General features: G+C 36.3%; 1 protein-coding gene across 1 annotated transcript; it reads left to right on the top strand.

Moving 5' to 3' along the window:
• The first annotated feature begins 2205 nt into the window (after window positions 1-2205).
• LOC127100998 (protein NRT1/ PTR FAMILY 4.5) lies at window positions 2206-4476 on the top strand. Its single transcript, XM_051038305.1, has 5 exons — window positions 2206-2305; window positions 2393-2610; window positions 2727-3170; window positions 3373-3500; window positions 3600-4476. Exons 1-5 carry the CDS (start codon window positions 2206-2208, stop codon window positions 4474-4476), a joined length of 1767 nt encoding a protein of 588 aa, XP_050894262.1.
• Window positions 4477-17142: the final 12666 nt, after the last annotated feature.

Genomic DNA, 17142 nt, shown 5'->3' with positions numbered 1-17142 from the left:
CGAGCTCTGGCCCACAAGATGTTAAGGGCGGGTTATTATTGGCACACCCTAATAAAGGATAATATTATGTATGTCAATAAATGAGATAAATTCTAAAGGCACATTAACCTCCACCACGCACCTGCCAAACTCCTTCGTTTTGTCATGACTCCCTAACCATTCTACCAATGAGGCGCGGACATTCTGGGTCTTTTTCCTTAGCACCCGACCAACTAAAGTTTCTGATTGTTGGAGTGGACCAGTTCACAAAGTGGATAGAAGTTAAAGTCGTATCTAAAATCAAAGTAGAAAATGTGCGCTACTTTTACTGCCAGAGACTAATGTACAGGTTTGGTTTTCCAGGTGTTATCATTTCAGACAATGAGTCTCAGTTCGCTAGCACTATCAGAGTTGATTTTTGTCACAACCTAGGAGTGAAAACGTTTTATTTTTGTTATCCATCCACATGCCAACGGGCAAGTTGAATCAGCAAACAAGATGATATCAAAGTGGTTGACTGTCTGAGATATATGTGTAACATCAGACCTAACATATGCTATGCAGTTGAAATGATGAATACGTTTATGATTAAACAAAAATGGTCACATTATCAAGTTGTAGTCAGGATTTTGAGATTTGTAAAAGGAACTCTGAGGCGTAGAATTTTGTTTCCATCTGGAGTGTTAGATGATGTTGAGCTGATATCCTACTCAAACTCTGATTAGTATGGAGACAGAGTGGACAGAAGAAACACTAGACGATACATGTTTATGTATCTGGGAGCCTTCATTTCTTTGTATTTCAAGAAGCAACCAGTGGTTGCATTCTCAACTTGTGAAGTTGAATACATAGCTAGTGCTTTGTCAGCTTGTCACACTGTTTGGTTGGTGAATTTGCTGCAGGAGTTGAAGTTCAAAGTGAGCAAACTAATCAAGTTGATGATTGATAACAAATTTTCCATAAGTCTTGCTAAGAATTCAATGTTGCATGAAAGAAGCAATCACATTGATACCAAATACCATTTTCTATGCAATCAAGTTTTGAATGAAGTATTGAGGTTGTTCATTTCAGCATTCAGAAGCAACTGCTGACCAAGACAATCAAAACTGAACACTTCATCAATTTGAATGATGAAAGTGATGTTGTTGATTTTAACTTGAATGTCAATTAAGATGGTATTAAATGTAATTTAACATTTAAGATTTATTTCATTTGCATTTATATTTGTATTTGAATTTGTATTTAGTTTGTATTTCATTTGAGTTGAATTTGAGTGACTCTATATAAACTCAAATAAAAGTAAATTTGTAATAAAATAATATATTTTGAGAAAATTTGAAAAGTTAATTAGTCTTCTATCTATTCTCTGCAACTATTCTTTCATCTTCATTTTTTTTTTTATTGCATTATTAATAGAGAGATTTATTGTTGAACTCCAACCGTCCCGACTTAGTCCATTGAAAATTTGTGAATTTGTCTAGTTAAATTAAATATGTGAAGTTGTCTCTAGAAAATTTTTACTACAAATTTATCTAGGATCAACAATAGAATCTAGTTAAACCAACTGTCAATTTTATTGTTGAAATTCATATACCCTAGGCTAGGCTCTCTGTTTGTACTCTTGTTATTTTACTTTATATAAAACGTTAGAAAAAACTTTCTTTTTCCTTCTGACACTCAGAACACAACACTTCCTTTTAATTTATTGCTTACAACTACTATTAACTTGTTATTGTATAGCAAATTGCCAATATTATAATAAATGATCCAAATCGAGATGTTACAGTATAGTATATTTTAGCCCTGAGTGTTACTGTTGACAAATAAGGGCTCGGAAAGAAAGGAAAAAACATGCATATGTGTATGTAATTATTCTATTGATGCTCAGAATCTTCTCCTCTAAAGTCGGCAAATTCCATATAACTCAATTTTGCTATCAAACAAGAACATTGCACTCTGCTTACAAATGAATGGTCATCATATGTTTTTTAATAACTAAAAATATAGTATTAAAATGGAAGATATTAATTATCATATATTGCTTATAGATGAGAAAATTTATATATAGAGAGGGCAGTGACTATTTAGTTTTCATATTGCCATTGTAGTTTACTTGTTCTTCTCTTTCTTTTGAAATGGCTAAGTTCTCCACAACAATGGTACTTTACATTGTTTATTTACATGCACACCCATGCATGCAACCTATGAATCTAACTTCTTACATGCATGCAGGAAGAAGAGCTAGTTGATGGAAAAGTTGATTGGAGAGGAAGAACAGCTGTGAGACACAAACATGGGGGAATGAAAGTGTCTTTGCTTGTACTAGGTAATTAAGACCAAGTAATAATAACATGAAAAATAACCAATACTATGTTATTGTGATATGTGATTAATTGCAGTTATTTTGGTGCAGGCGCGTTTGCATTTGAGAACATGGCAACACTATCACTAGCAGTGAATTTGGTATCATACTTCAACGGAATAATGCATTATGAACTACCAGATGCAGCTAACATGGTAACCAACTATGCAGGAGTTAGTTACATGCTTTCGATTGTTGTCGCTGTTCTAGCTGATACATTGATTGGAAGATACAAATCTGTTGTTTTTTCTGGCCTCTTTGAGTGTTTGGTAAGTTCCAAAATATTTTCATGGTTAAGCTGAGAAAAAATAGGGTTCGTATAAATCATAGTAAACCTACACACAGCGCCTCTGAAAACTTAATACTACTGTGAATTATGTTGCAGGGACTGGCGTTACTCACAATACAAGCACACTATCGTTCATTAAAGCCAGCAATATGCAACCTCTATGACAAAAATGCAGTGTGTGAAAAAATCAAAGGCAGCCATGAAGCTTTTCTCTTCATTGGTCTCTACTTATTGGCTTTTGGTAGTGCAGGATTGAAAGCTTCTCTTCCATCACATGGTGCAGACCAATTTGATGAAAGAAATCCTAAAGAAGCTAGACAAATGTCCAGTTTTTTCAATGGTCTTCTACTTGCAATTTGTATTGGTGGTTCTGTCAGCTTAACTTTTAATGTTTGGATACAAGATAGTAAAGGATGGGATTGGGGTTTTGGAATCTCCACCATTGCTATTGTCTGTGCTACTATAGTCTTTGCCTTTGGATTGCCATTATACCGAATTCATGTTGCGCAAAGAACGAATTCACTCATTGAGATCTTGCAGGTATATCATATTACACCTGCGTTCAAACTGACCATGATCGTCTGAACATTACAAAATTATATTGGACTAGCATGCAGACGACCATGATGGTCTGAACGTTACAAAATTATATTGTACTAGCGTGCAGACGACAATGTTACAAAATTTTATGCGATTATTTAAAACATAAGATCATTCATCAATTAAGCTGTTCATTTTCCAGGTATACATTGCTGCAATTCGCAACAGAAATCTTCCGCTTCCTGCAGATTCTGAAGAACTATATGAAATTGAACAGGACAAAGAAGCTGCAATGGACATAGAGTTTCTACCTCATAGAGACATTTTCAGGTTTACTCCTACTACTATCCAAAACCAACAATACATGTCATTTGATCATAGATTCATAGCTTCTTAATCACTAAGTTCATATTTCGGTTGCATCTATAGGTTCTTGGATAAAGCAGCAATAGAAAGAAAATCTAATGATGTACAATCTGAAAAACCAAAGGTTCCAAGTCCATGGAAACTATGCAGAGTTACACAAGTAGAAAATGCAAAGATAATCCTAAGCATGATTCCAATATTCTGCTGCACAATCATAATGACACTTTGCTTAGCACAGCTTCAAACTTTCTCAGTTCAACAAGGCTTCACAATGGACACAAGAATCGCCAAACACTTTAACATCCCACCGGCATCACTACCAATCATACCAGTTGCATTCTTACTCATACTAATCCCTTTCTACGACCAAATATGCGTGCCACTTCTTCGTAAACTCACCGGAATCCCCACCGGTGTTACTCACTTGCAGCGAATAGGCGTCGGACTAGTACTATCCAGCATTTCGATGGCGATTGCAGCAATCATAGAAGTGAAAAGAAAAAATGTTGCTAGAGACAATAACATGCTTGATGCTGTCCCAGGAGTTCAACCATTGCCATTGAGTATATTTTGGCTATCTTTTCAGTACTTTGTGTTTGGTATAGCTGATATGTTTACCTATGTTGGACTTCTTGAGTTTTTCTATTCAGAAGCACCGAAAGGACTTAAAGCTACATCAACATGCTTCCTTTGGTGTTCTATGGCAATTGGATATTTTATAAGCAGCATAATGGTGCAACTTGTGAATAGGGCTACCAAGAATGTTACTGCAAGTGGTGGATGGTTAGCAGGGAATAATATTAACAGGAACCATTTAAACCTTTTCTACTTGTTGCTTTCTTTGTTGAGCCTGCTCAATTTCTTTGTCTATTTGGTAGTTTCAAAGAGGTACAAGTATAGGCTTCAAAGTCCTGCAGTTAAAGGTGTGGATTCTCAATAGAGACTAATATATGATGAAGAAATAGTGAGTCAAAAATTTGTGGGTTATGTCAATGTATGTTTGTTTTTCTCGTAAGATTGTCAAGTTAGAGGCAATTATTTTAAAGAAATCAATGTGAAGTTTTGTTGTACCTCATCATGGCTTCTAAATTACATGCATATTTGATTTCTATTTTTTTTCTTCTTCTTTTCAGCTTTCATTTATATTCATGCACTCGAAAGAAAACTTATACATATCAAACTTATATTTCTACAATTGAATCTTTCCAGCAACTCACTTGACTCTATAATTATGGATCACAAAACAAATCCGGCTTATTAGACCGACCTACTTTACCCGTTATTTTGATGGTTTAGACCAAAGTTTTAATCTCACTCTTTAGAGTCGGTCTGCTTTGCTCGCTTAGCGTGTTGAAAAAAGAAGGGTTAATTAGGGGTGGGAATAGGCTGAACCGAGATAAGTTTTGCTAAACCTGAAACTAACCTGCTAAAATATTCAAAACCTAAGTCTCGTATGTAGCCTATTATAGGCTTATTTGAAGAAAACTTAAGAAAACTACTTATGACAACAATGACGTTGTTCATAATGTTTTTTCAATTTATTTTCATATGTTCTTCAAGATAATTAAATTTTATTTTTCCTATTTTAATTCAAAATACAAAATACAATATAATATATATTATATATATATATATATATATATATATATATATATATATATTATATATATATAATTATATTATATATATATATATAATATATATATATATATATATAATATATATATATATATATATATATATATTAATCAACCCCAACAATCTCCACATTTATTGAAAATAATACATAAGCTTTCATTGTATTCATCGACAATCATACTCCACCATAAAGAGTATCAACGTGTATATTTTCAACATATCTCAACAATCTCCGCTTTAATTGAAAATAATACATCAACTTTCATTATCTTTGTTAATTCCTTAGGATTGGCATTAATTTTAGAAAACAAATAATGTAATCATCTCTGTTGTTTTAATATGTTGGGTTGAAGAAATTCAACATCTGGACCAACATGTCATGTACGATGTCACGACATCAGGTCTGTGACATCGCACATGTGTAGAAAACTGAATTAATTAATTCAGTATATATTCTGGGATCAGCAAGGATATCTGGTGAATATCCTAACTCCCATGTGGAGGTCTTGAAGACTCAATCAGAAGATATATAGGCTCAAAATATGGAGATATATATGGAGAGATTCTAGGATTGAAGACCTTGTTTGTAGCAGAATTTTTCTGCTGAAGTTGTAACAGCAAAGAACAAGTCTGCTGCGATTTCTGAAGGCCCAAATCCAGTTGGGTGATTAGGTTATAAATAGCTGATTGTAACCTAGTTTTTGTAAGCCTCCTAGAATGAATTTTTAGGGGTGTGTGTGAGGTAAACCTCCCAATCTGTGGGAAGGTTACCATGTGTTTCTCAGTGGTCAAAGCTGAGAGTATTCGTAACTCAAAGCCTATAGGCAAGAGTGATTTTGTTCTTGAATGAAGCTGTGAAGCAAGTTCAAGGTGTGTTAACATTACATTGTATTTGTAGTGATAGGAATGGAAACTGGAGGTTTCTATCTAGGAGTTCCTAGGTATAGATTGCATTGGGTAGGGATTAAGTGAAGAGTTGTAAACGGGTGAGTTTAACTCTGAATTAATACTGCTAATAGTGGATCTTCTTCCTGGCTTGGTAGCCCCCAGATGTAGGTCATGTTGGACTGAACTGGGTTAACAATTTCCTGTGTTTGTTTTCCTTCTGCATGTGTTTATTACTGTCATAACTCAGCAGGTATTCCAGTCAGCTTATCAAGATGATAACTGACCTGGCATATAGCCTTCTGTTTGAATGTCAATCAGAATGTTGTAACATTCATCAGGGACAGTGTATACTGAATGACAAGCAGGTTAACTTCAGTTCAGTATTTATTTAAGTCTGTTCTTTTCAAGGATAACAGACCTGGCTGAAGGATCATTGTGAAACTGTCAAACTGGATGTTTTGACAGTTGATACTGAAGGTTGATACTGAAGTAGAGACTAGTTGGTCCTTTACAGTACTGCAAACTTAGCACAGTACGTTTCCAGGAACATAACAGAATCAGCATATGTTCTGGATGTCGAACTGAATGTTATGACATTCATTCCCAACAGCAGGTCCTAAAGTGTAGGATGATTGGTTTTTCTGGTTCAGTGTTTTTCTCAGGCTATTCTTCAGGGATTCAACAGCTTAGAGAAAAACCAGGAAACCAACTACTAACCTACAATTAATGAACCTAACAAACAATCCAGTTGTTAGCAATCTAATAAGTGGAAATTAGATTAACGTGTTCAACCTTTAATTCAGGAAATACAAGTAAAAGAAAAACACACTAGAACAATGTAACAGATGATGTCCAAAATCAACAGTAAGACATCATGCTGATAACTGTGGAAGAAAACAACAGAAGTAAGTGATAGGATTGATTTCTGTTGAGTCTTTCTTCCTGATGCACAGAACCAGGCGTTCATACATTCTAGGGTGACATAGAATGAGATGTCGTGACATCTGTGAACGTGTGCATATTAGTACAGTGGTTAATAACTATCTTGCTGTATTAGTTACAATGTTAGATCAGATGTCATGACTTGGAGTAGAACATCTGAATTCTGACTTCACCAGAATTTCAAATGGTATCAGAGCAGGCATCCTGTTCTGCTTCTGGATGAGATCCATGGGTGATACTTTCTGGTATCTTGCAAGAAGTTACGTTGGAACCAGTGGAAGGTTCTGTAATTTCCCTGAATGGTCCCTTGAAGTAGGTGGATGGACTGTTCATGACAGGAATAATGTGTACCTGTATCTGGAGGTTGGCAATTGGCCTTTGGATGGGACATCTGTGCCAGTATTGAATCACGTTCAAACTTGGTATGGACTTTGAGGGTGATCTGGTGAAAAGTGTGTTCTTAGGTTGAGTTGTATTATGATTTCCGCTGCATAATACCTGGCAAAACTCAAACTCTGATGTAGTTTCCCCTCATGTGGATGAAAGGCTGCTGTGTTCAAGATTTCATCATAACCTCTGAAGATGTCAAAGCTACTTGAGTCCCCTCAAGTCCACTCATCATGATGTTCTCACGTCAGGATGGTAAGAGTCACCTGATCACTGATTCTTTTACACTCTTGGGTAGTGTATATGAAGACCTTGAAGTATTTCAAGGAGGGTGTGTTCCAAGGAGGTGGAACCAATGTTCTATGTGATGTTAGAACATGTTGTTCGACAAGTATGCAGCTGCTGGTTGAAGAACAGATGCTTTTAGGTGTCAAACAAAGGGATACTCTTGTTTGGAACCTACTCCTGACCTGGAAGAGGAGACATCTGTGTGGGCTAAGTTGACAAGGGTAGGGTCAACTGTGTGTATGCTCAAGAAGGTCACATGTAGAGGTCTGGTCTCTAGAAGTGGAGTTGGGATAGATGTGACATTGCGCAATTTCCTGCTGCTTATCCTACTCCTGTAGATTGATCAGGGCTGGATAGCTGTTCTCTGGAGTACTATGGAGTGTTGGAAGACAAGTCCTCTGGATGTTAGCAGTCAACAATGGGGTAACCTGACTGCTACTTCATTTCAGAGGATTGGGACCATGAATCTTGCTATTCAAGCACCACGATCAGAAGTGGCAGTTCTTTCAAGGAGTGAGAATATGAAGATTTATAGGTTGGTTGATGTAGTATGCTCTGGCAATGCATATCTGCTATTGACTGGTGTTCCTCTAGTACTTATGGTCAGCTAAAGTCTGATTGGTGTTATAGGAGTATGCGTAGGTATAACTCATAGAGTTAGTTACCACTGGTAGGGATGGAGTATGTCATGTTAAGACATGTTTGTACAATGCATGGATATTGGTGTGAAGTTTCCATGATTGTTAATTTGAGGGGGAGTTTTGGTTAACCTCCTCACATTTGGTCAGCCTAGGGTCTGGTTGGCTGTTGACCTGTGTCACATGGGCTCTGGTGGTTGTGTGACACATTTGCAAGGAAGAATTCATCTCTCTCATTCCTAAGGGTGAATTTAATCTGGGAAGACTTTCAAAATTGTCTAGGTGCTTGCAAGCAGAAGATGTTGACACAAGAAGAGTACTTTCAAAGTATTCTTATGGTGGAAGTATCTGAAAGGATAATCGGGAAAGGATTTAAGATCAATGTGTACTTGTGCCAAGTACAAGTGGTTAATTGATTATCCTTGGAGTTCAAGATAACTGATGTTCTTAAAGATGTTGGAACATCACTTCTTCAAGACCCTGTGCAGAATCACAGGAAGGATAGTACATTGGCTTATGATCTATCTCTTTGGTGGCAGCAAAAGCATATGATCTCTGAAATGGTTTCCTGGCAAGAAACATGTTCAGCCTTGGTATGTACAAGAAGAAGAAGACATCATAGTCTTGATGGTGGTTACTTGGATCAGTTTATTTCTAATCTAGGTAAGGAAGTGCATTAGCTTATGCACACTGTGGAGTCAAGAACAAGTGGCAGCAGTCTTGACATCATGGAAACAGCCTTGCCTTAGGATGTGGAATCCTTGGTAGAGCTGAAGGGTTAGTTTCTAACTGGTCCTTCTGAAGACTCATACATCAGAGTGTCTGATGTCTTTGGAGAAGAAGCAGGGATTCATCAAGGTGTGAGCTTGGATGACTTAACTGCAAACCTGCAGGATGGAGGTTGTTTACTCAAACTTGGTTCCACAATCAAGTCTATGAGAACATTGAACTCTTGTTCTGTGAAGGGAGGAAGTTCTTTCAAGTGGCAGAAGAAGGAGCTGAATTCAACAGCTAGATGTCAAAACACAATGTTGTGACATTTGGTTCAACATCAGATTCTTAGTTGGTGAAGTGGCACATCAACTTGAGATAGACAGGTCTACAGGGTTGTAGATTGGATACTTCAAAAAGCTTGAAGTTCAAGTCTCACTTGGAAGGTCAGAATATCTTTGGGAGAAGTCTGATAAACTTGGGGAGGTCAAAAAGCAGCATTTGACCTTTTCATATGAGGATTCATGAAGGAGGTAATCAACCAGTGGCAATTGGTCTACCTCAGAAGTGAGTTCGAAGAATCAAGATAATCAACATATGGCAACTGATTATTCTTGAGGAAAGTCTGAGACAAATTACTTTTGAGCAGAAAAGTATTAAGTTGAAGACAAAAGGAGGTGTTTTCTATTCATCTCTTGGAGCTTGTGGTAGGAGTTCTGAGCTATCTATGGAAGATTATCTCTTGTAATGGGATGAAAATGTATATGTCCCAATGTATGTCTGGGTTCTTCTTGATCAACCCGGTGACTCAGTGATATATGAAGACTATCAGATGGTGTGCCCTGTCTTGTTGTGAAGGATGTCCCAGCTGATGTTAGAACATCTTGTGAAGTGGTCTTCTGTTCTGGTTAGAAGAGAGATTGACACAGAGTGTGAATGTGTTCAGCTAAGAGGGTTGAACAGAGGGTGTGCTCTTGAAGACATGAAGATGCGTCTTATGGTCTGGATTCTCTTTGAATCAGGAAGTATGTGAAGGTCCAACTTTGGGATGTTGGATATGCCCATGCGTGATCTCCAAGCTTCAAGAGGAGAATGGGTTGTTCATGACAAGGGGAGTTCTGTCTGTGTGCTGCAAGAAATCATCAAGCTTGTGGTCTACTAGATATGGCACCTTGTCAGTTATCAGGATGTTGTGATGTATGTCAAGGCTGAGTGAGCAGAAGAATGTCTGACCGGATGTCATGACATTGCCCTGGACAATGCTATAAATTCCTTCTGAGTCTTAAAGTCATTAGGAATCATAAGGGTGTTGTGTCAAATTCTGATAAATCAGAATAAGCCCGATGGCTACAGCTGTGTGGTACAGGGGGAGTAACCATCTGCTGAAGTGTGGGAATTTGACTGTATCAGTGCCAGATGTCAAGTCTCTACTGGAGGTATGACAGGAACCTTGGGAAATGTTGAATACTGGCAGAATGCAGGAAAAAGCCGCGTGAAATGTTAAGACATCGCGTGCAACGTGTCTGACTGCATATATGGAATAGTCTCCATGCACTGGAACGGCTGTTTTGGAAAAGAAACAGTCAAGAGCTATAAAAGGTATTCAAAGATAATCTGAGATTTTGTTGGTGATTTTCTGACTGTTTCTCAGCAAAAATAAATGCATCTTGACCAAGCATTTATTTCTATCGGAAATTCCTAAGCACGGGTTGGACTATTTAAAGGATGCAATAGCCCTCTTCCTCTCACAAGAAAAACACTCCATTCTAAGAATCATGGGGTATGTTAAGGTTTGGGCAAGCTGCACCTGGATCTGGTTTTGTGAAGGGTGCCTTTACAAATGTTTAGCTAAAAAGGGGGAGAGAAATATAGTCCTGGGGTTGAGAATGTGCCAGAAGCAAGCCAACTGTGGATGTGGCAGCAAACAGAAGTTGGCATCAGGCACAAAATCCACCAACTGGGTTTACCACTTGTGTCTTGTGATCTGAGTTAAGAAGACAGTTGTGCCTTGTGATCTGAGTTACATTGTCTATGTACTCAGCATTACATATTCTTCAGGAAGCTCTCTGGTTGAGGGGAAGGGTTCTGGTACAAATGAGTCTTGTCCCTCTTCTTCCCCATGTACACCAACTTTGGTGTTTGTGGTGGTGGAGCCAATGACAGAGATGAAGAGCATTCCCAAATTGGGATGTTTTGTCCAGTGTATTGTTTATTTGTTTTAGCTAAAATTTGCCAAAGGGGGAGATTGTTAATTCCTTAGGATTGGCATTAATTTTAGAAAACAAATAATGTAATCATCTCTGTTGTTTTAATATGTTGGGTTGAAGAAATTCAACATCTGGACCAACATGTCATGTACGATGTCACGACATCAGGTCTGTGACATCGCACATGTGTAGAAAACTGAATTAATTAATTCAGTATATATTCTGGGATCAGCAAGGATATCTGGTGAATATCCTAACTCCCATGTGGAGGTCTTGAAGACTCAATCAGAAGATATATAGGCTCAAAATATGGAGATATATATGGAAAGATTCTAGGATTGAAGACCTTGTTTGTAGCAGAATTTTTCTGCTGAAGTTGTAACAGCAAAGAACAAGTCTGCTGCGATTTCTGAAGGCCCAAATCCAGTTGGGTGATTAGGTTATAAATAGCTGATTGTAACCTGGTTTTTGTAAGCCTCCTAGAATGAATTTTTAGGGGTGTGTGTGAGGTAAACCTCCCAATCTGTGGGAAGGTTACCATGTGTTTCTCAGTGGTCAAAGCTGAGAGTATTTGTAACTCAAAGCCTGTAGGCAAGAGTGATTTTGTTCTTGAATGAAGCTGTGAAGCAAGTTCAAGGTGTGTTAACATTACATTGTATTTGTAGTGATAGGAATGGAAACTAGAGGTTTCTATCTAGGAGTTCCTAGGTATAGATTGCATTGGGTAGGGATTAAGTGAAGAGTTGTAAACGGGTGAGTTTAACTCTGAATTAATACTGCTAATAGTGGATCTTCTTCCTGGCTTGGTAGCCCCCAGATGTAGGTCATGTTGGACTGAACTGGGTTAACAATTTCCTGTGTTTGTTTTCCTTCTGCATATGTTTATTACTGTCATAACTCAGCAGGTATTCCAGTCAGCTTATCAAGATGATAACTGACCTGGCATATAGCCTTCTGTTTGAATGTCAATCAGAATGTTGTAACATTCATCAGGGACAGTGTATACTGAATGACAAGCAGGTTAACTTCAGTTCAGTATTTATTTAAGTCTGTTCTTTTCAAGGATAACAGACCTGGCTGAAGGATCATTGTGAAACTGTCAAACTGGATGTTTTGACAGTTGATACTGAAGGCTGATACTGAAGTAGAGACTAGTTGGTCCTTTACAGTACTGCAAACTTAGCACAGTACGTTTCCAGGAACATAACAGAATCAGCATATGTTCTGGATGTCGAACTGAATGTTGTGACATTCATTCCCAACAGCAGGTCCTAAAGTGTAGGATGATTGGTTTTTCTGGTTCAGTGTTTTTCTCAGGCTATTCTTCAGGGATTCAACAGCTTAGAGAAAAACCAGGAAACTAACTACTAACCTACAATTAATGAACCTAACAAACAGCCCAGTTGTTAGCAATCTAATAAGTGGAAATTAGATTAACGTGTTCAACCTTTAATTCAGGAAATACAAGTAAAAGAAAAACACACTAGAACAATGTAACAGATGATGTCCAAAATCAACAGTAAGACATCATGCTGATAACTGTGGAAGAAAACAACAGAAGTAAGTGCTAGGATTGATTTCTGTTGAGTCTTTCTTCCTGATGCACAGAACCAGGCGTTCATACATTCTAGGGTGACATAGAATGAGATGTCGTGACATCTGTGAACGTGTGCATATTAGTACAGTGGTTAATAACTATCTTGCTGTATTAGTTACAATGTTAGATCAGATGTCATGACTTGGAGTAGAACATCTGAATTCTGACTTCACCAGAATTTCAATCTTCACCGACAATTGTACTCCAGCATAAAAGTATAGTCACTTGAATCTATATCACTTTAAAAATTATCGCATTATCTTCACCGGCAATCATAACTTTAAAAAATATCGTACTCTCTCATGAAAAATATATTTCACTTGAAGATAAACAACTTCAAGAATTTCACATTGTCATCACTGACAATCATATACTTTATCATGAAGAATAAATTTCACTTGAACCTAAATCACTCTAAGAATTTCACATGTCAAAAATTAAGTTGAAAACTTATGGCTCAACTTCATTGTTGGCAGGAAGCTCTTCAACCACCCACACAATCTTGCACTTTGTGTAATCTTGATTGTATCAACACATTTTTTATTTGAGTTTTTCACAATTCAAAAAAATTCTTCCATCAATTTTCTCTAGTTCAAATTGCACAACGAAATTTGTGACTGCAACTCAATAACTATTTCACAACATAGCCTTCTTTTTTGATGTGGAAGATTAGACAAAACTACAATCACAGAGCATACTAAGAACATGTATCCCTGGATTGAACAAAAATCTCTAATACCAGTTGTTAGAAAAAAAAAATAAAGCACCGAGAAAAAAAAGAACACAATCACAACACAAAAACATAACGTGGAAAATCTAAAACCAGAGAAAAAACCACGACCGTTGTCAATAGACAACTAGAGAATAACACTATGTAAAATTCTTTACAACACATAATATATCTCAACTAAGTCAGGCCCCCACTACACATAAACCCTCCAAAACAAATATTTAACTACATATCTCACAACACTCTAATACAAGAGTATAAGAGAATAAAGAAAGTCAAATACAAGCTTAAAGTGCATTTGATTGGTACATTTTGGAATGAAGAACTTGAATCCTATATATAGCGTTAGACTCCCTCTTCCTTCACAAAACTAAGCAATGTGGAACTTCAAAGAACTTGTGTCATATATATAGTCTTGGACTCTCTCTTTATTCACAAAATTAACTGATGTGAGACTTCTTCAACATGTATATTTTCAATCAACCCTAACAATCTCCACATAGATTTAAAATAATACATAAGCTTTTATTATCTTCATTGATAATCATACTACACTATAAAGAATATCAACATGTATATTTTCAATAAGTATCAACAAATTTGTCTCAAGAATTTTTTTACTACAAATTTATTTATACTATCAACGACTAAGTTGTTATTGAAACCAACTCTCAATTTTATTATTCAAGTTCATATACCTTATGTCAGGCTCTATTCGTGGGAATATTATTGGTTACGCCTCCGTCAACATAGCTGAGTCCAATGGCTATGTGGGAGGTATGTGACGCCTCAAAAATTTCTCTGCTCTTGTCTCCACTACTATCATTGTTAAAATTCAAGCTAAACATGAAAAACCATTTAGATAAAGAGAGAAGAATGGCATACAAGTTTTTCATTACTAAAAAATCTAGTTTCGTATAAGGGTGATACATTAATTATATATCAAGTAACTCCAACTAATTAATAACAACTGGATAACTACTTCATAACAGTTTTTCAAGTTGGTTATTTACAGTTGTGATCTTCTACTCCTAAGTACTTTCTCTTTCTTCTTATCACATTTAACATTCTCTCTCAAGCTAGAATGTATGTCAATCATTCCTAACTCAGATTGAAAATTGTTGAATGGACCCAGGTGCAATGATTTATTGAGAATGTCTGCAACCTGCTCCTTCGAAGCTATAGGCACTAGATGCACAACACCTATCAGAACCTTGTCTCTAACCATGTGGTGATCTATTTCAATATACTTAGTTCTTTCATGGAATATTGGATTGGCAGTAATGTGTAAAGCATATTTATTGCCACAGTAGATAATGATTGGAATCTGACGTGGTATCTGAAAATTACTAAGTAAGTAAAGAAGTCATTAACCTTCACAAGTTGCTTGAGCTAGTGCTCTATACTCTGCCTCTGATGATGATATAAATATTACGATTTGTTTCTTGCTTATTCAGCTTACTAGTGACTTGCCAAGAAAGAAGCATATGTCTGTTGTTAATCTTTTGGTGTTAATAAATGCCCATCAATCAGAATCAGAGAACCCTTTGAGGCAAAGTGTGGATAATGAGATGAAAAATAGTCCTTGTCATGGATTTTTTTTTAGGTATCTTAACATGTGAAAACCTGTCAACATGTTCTTATCAAGAGGAGCATCAATACATTGAATGAGTTTACTTATTCCATAAGCTATCTCAAGCTCAGAGTGAGTGAGATACAACAATCTGCCAATTAGTCTCATGTATGTAGTAGGTCCCGATAGAGGTTGACCATATGTTTTGTGGAGTTGTAGATGGGGATGCATTGGTGTAGGATAATGCTTAGATTTAATGAGTCATGCACCATGTATTAGATCTAAAGTATACTTTCTTTGGAAAAGATAGATTCCATCTTGTGTTTTAGCTACTTCAAAACCTAGGACGTATTTCAATACTCATAAGTCTTTAATGTTGAACTTGTCATTCAAAAAGGTCTTAAGTTGTATGATTTATTCAAGATAAGTCCCACCTTAGACCAAACCATCCACATATATAAGGCTGAATGTGAAGCCATTGTTAGAATTCTTGGAGAAAAATGAGTAATCAGTCTTGGATTATGTATAACCTGAAGATGTGAGGGTGTCAGTGAGCTTTGTATTCCATTGCCTGCTTGTTTGCTTCAAATCATAGAGAGACATTTGTAATTTGCAAACAAGATTAGGTAGTGGTAAGTCAAAACCTGGAGGAGGTTGAATGTGAACTTCTTCATTGAGGTCACCATGAAGAAAAGTTGTGTTGGCATCAAGTTGAAAGAGTGTCCAACTTTGATCTGTTGCAATGGCCATAAGTACTTGAATTGTAGTCATTTTTACCACAGGACTCATAATATCCATATAATTGATTCCTTCAGTTTATGTGAATCCCTTGGAAAGCAATATTTCATTGTATCTCTCAATTGTGCCATTGGCATGCAATTTCATCTTGAACACCCATTTGCATCCAATGGCTTTCTTTTATGAAGGTAAAGGAACAAGACTCCAAGTATTTGTTTTAATCAAAGCAGTCAACTCAATTTTGATAACATCTCTCCAATTCTCATCACATATAGCATTCTCATAAGACTTAGGTTCAGTAATGGTTAACATATTTAGGATAAATAGTTTGTGTGTTGAAGATAATGAATCATATGACATGAATAATGATAAAGGATACTTACATGAAGAGGATGAAATGGAGACAAATACTTCTGAATTGTGGATTATATTTGATAGGAGATTACAATGGTAATCGTGTAGATATGATGTAGGTTTAACATGTTTGGTTGATTGTCTGATCGGAGGAATTACTTGTGGAGTATGATTGGTATTGGGCATATGGTTTTGATTTTGAAATTTAACTGATGGTGATGTGTCATAATTCAAATCAAGTGGATAAGGTAAAATGGATGTAAAAATTGGAAGCATATTAGGACAGTTGACTGGGATTGTGCGATCATGTATGTGTTGATTTGTATGGTTAGAATGTTTGATATGATCAAACAACTCATCTAAATAAGCAGAATTGTAATCATTAGATTTAAGAACAGGTACGTCATCAGCAGATGAACTTTGCTTGTAAGTAAAATTACTTTTAGAAAAAAAATCGCTTAACACAAATAGTTCACTGCATTGTAAATCAAATAAAATGTAACCCCTAACCGCAAGTTTATATCCTAAATATATGTATTTCATAGACCTAGAGTCCAATTTCTCTTATATTTATTTTTAAACTTGATGCAAAACATAATGAACCAAAAACTATTGAAGTGGTAATGTTAGGCAATTTGTTGTATAAAATTTGATAAGGTGACTTGTGTTTTAAGAATAGTGTGAGAAATCTATTAATGATGTGCACAACCTGACCAACTGCATGAACCCAAATTTTTTGAGGTAAATGAGCTTGAAACAAAAGAGTTATAGTTATTCCAAGAGTGTGTTGGTGCATCCTTTCAACAATGCCATTTTGTTAAGGAGTACCAATACAAGATATTTGATGAATTATGCTTGATTTGTTGTAAAACTCTTCGAGCATGAACTCATTATCATTGTCAGATCCAATTCATT

The sequence above is a fragment of the Lathyrus oleraceus genome, chromosome 7 (genome assembly GCF_024323335.1).
Source record: "Lathyrus oleraceus cultivar Zhongwan6 chromosome 7, CAAS_Psat_ZW6_1.0, whole genome shotgun sequence".
NCBI classification, from domain to species: Eukaryota; Viridiplantae; Streptophyta; class Magnoliopsida; order Fabales; family Fabaceae; genus Lathyrus; species Lathyrus oleraceus.
Note: the sequence above shows the minus strand (reverse complement) of the source record. Positions and strands in the feature narration are given on the sequence as shown.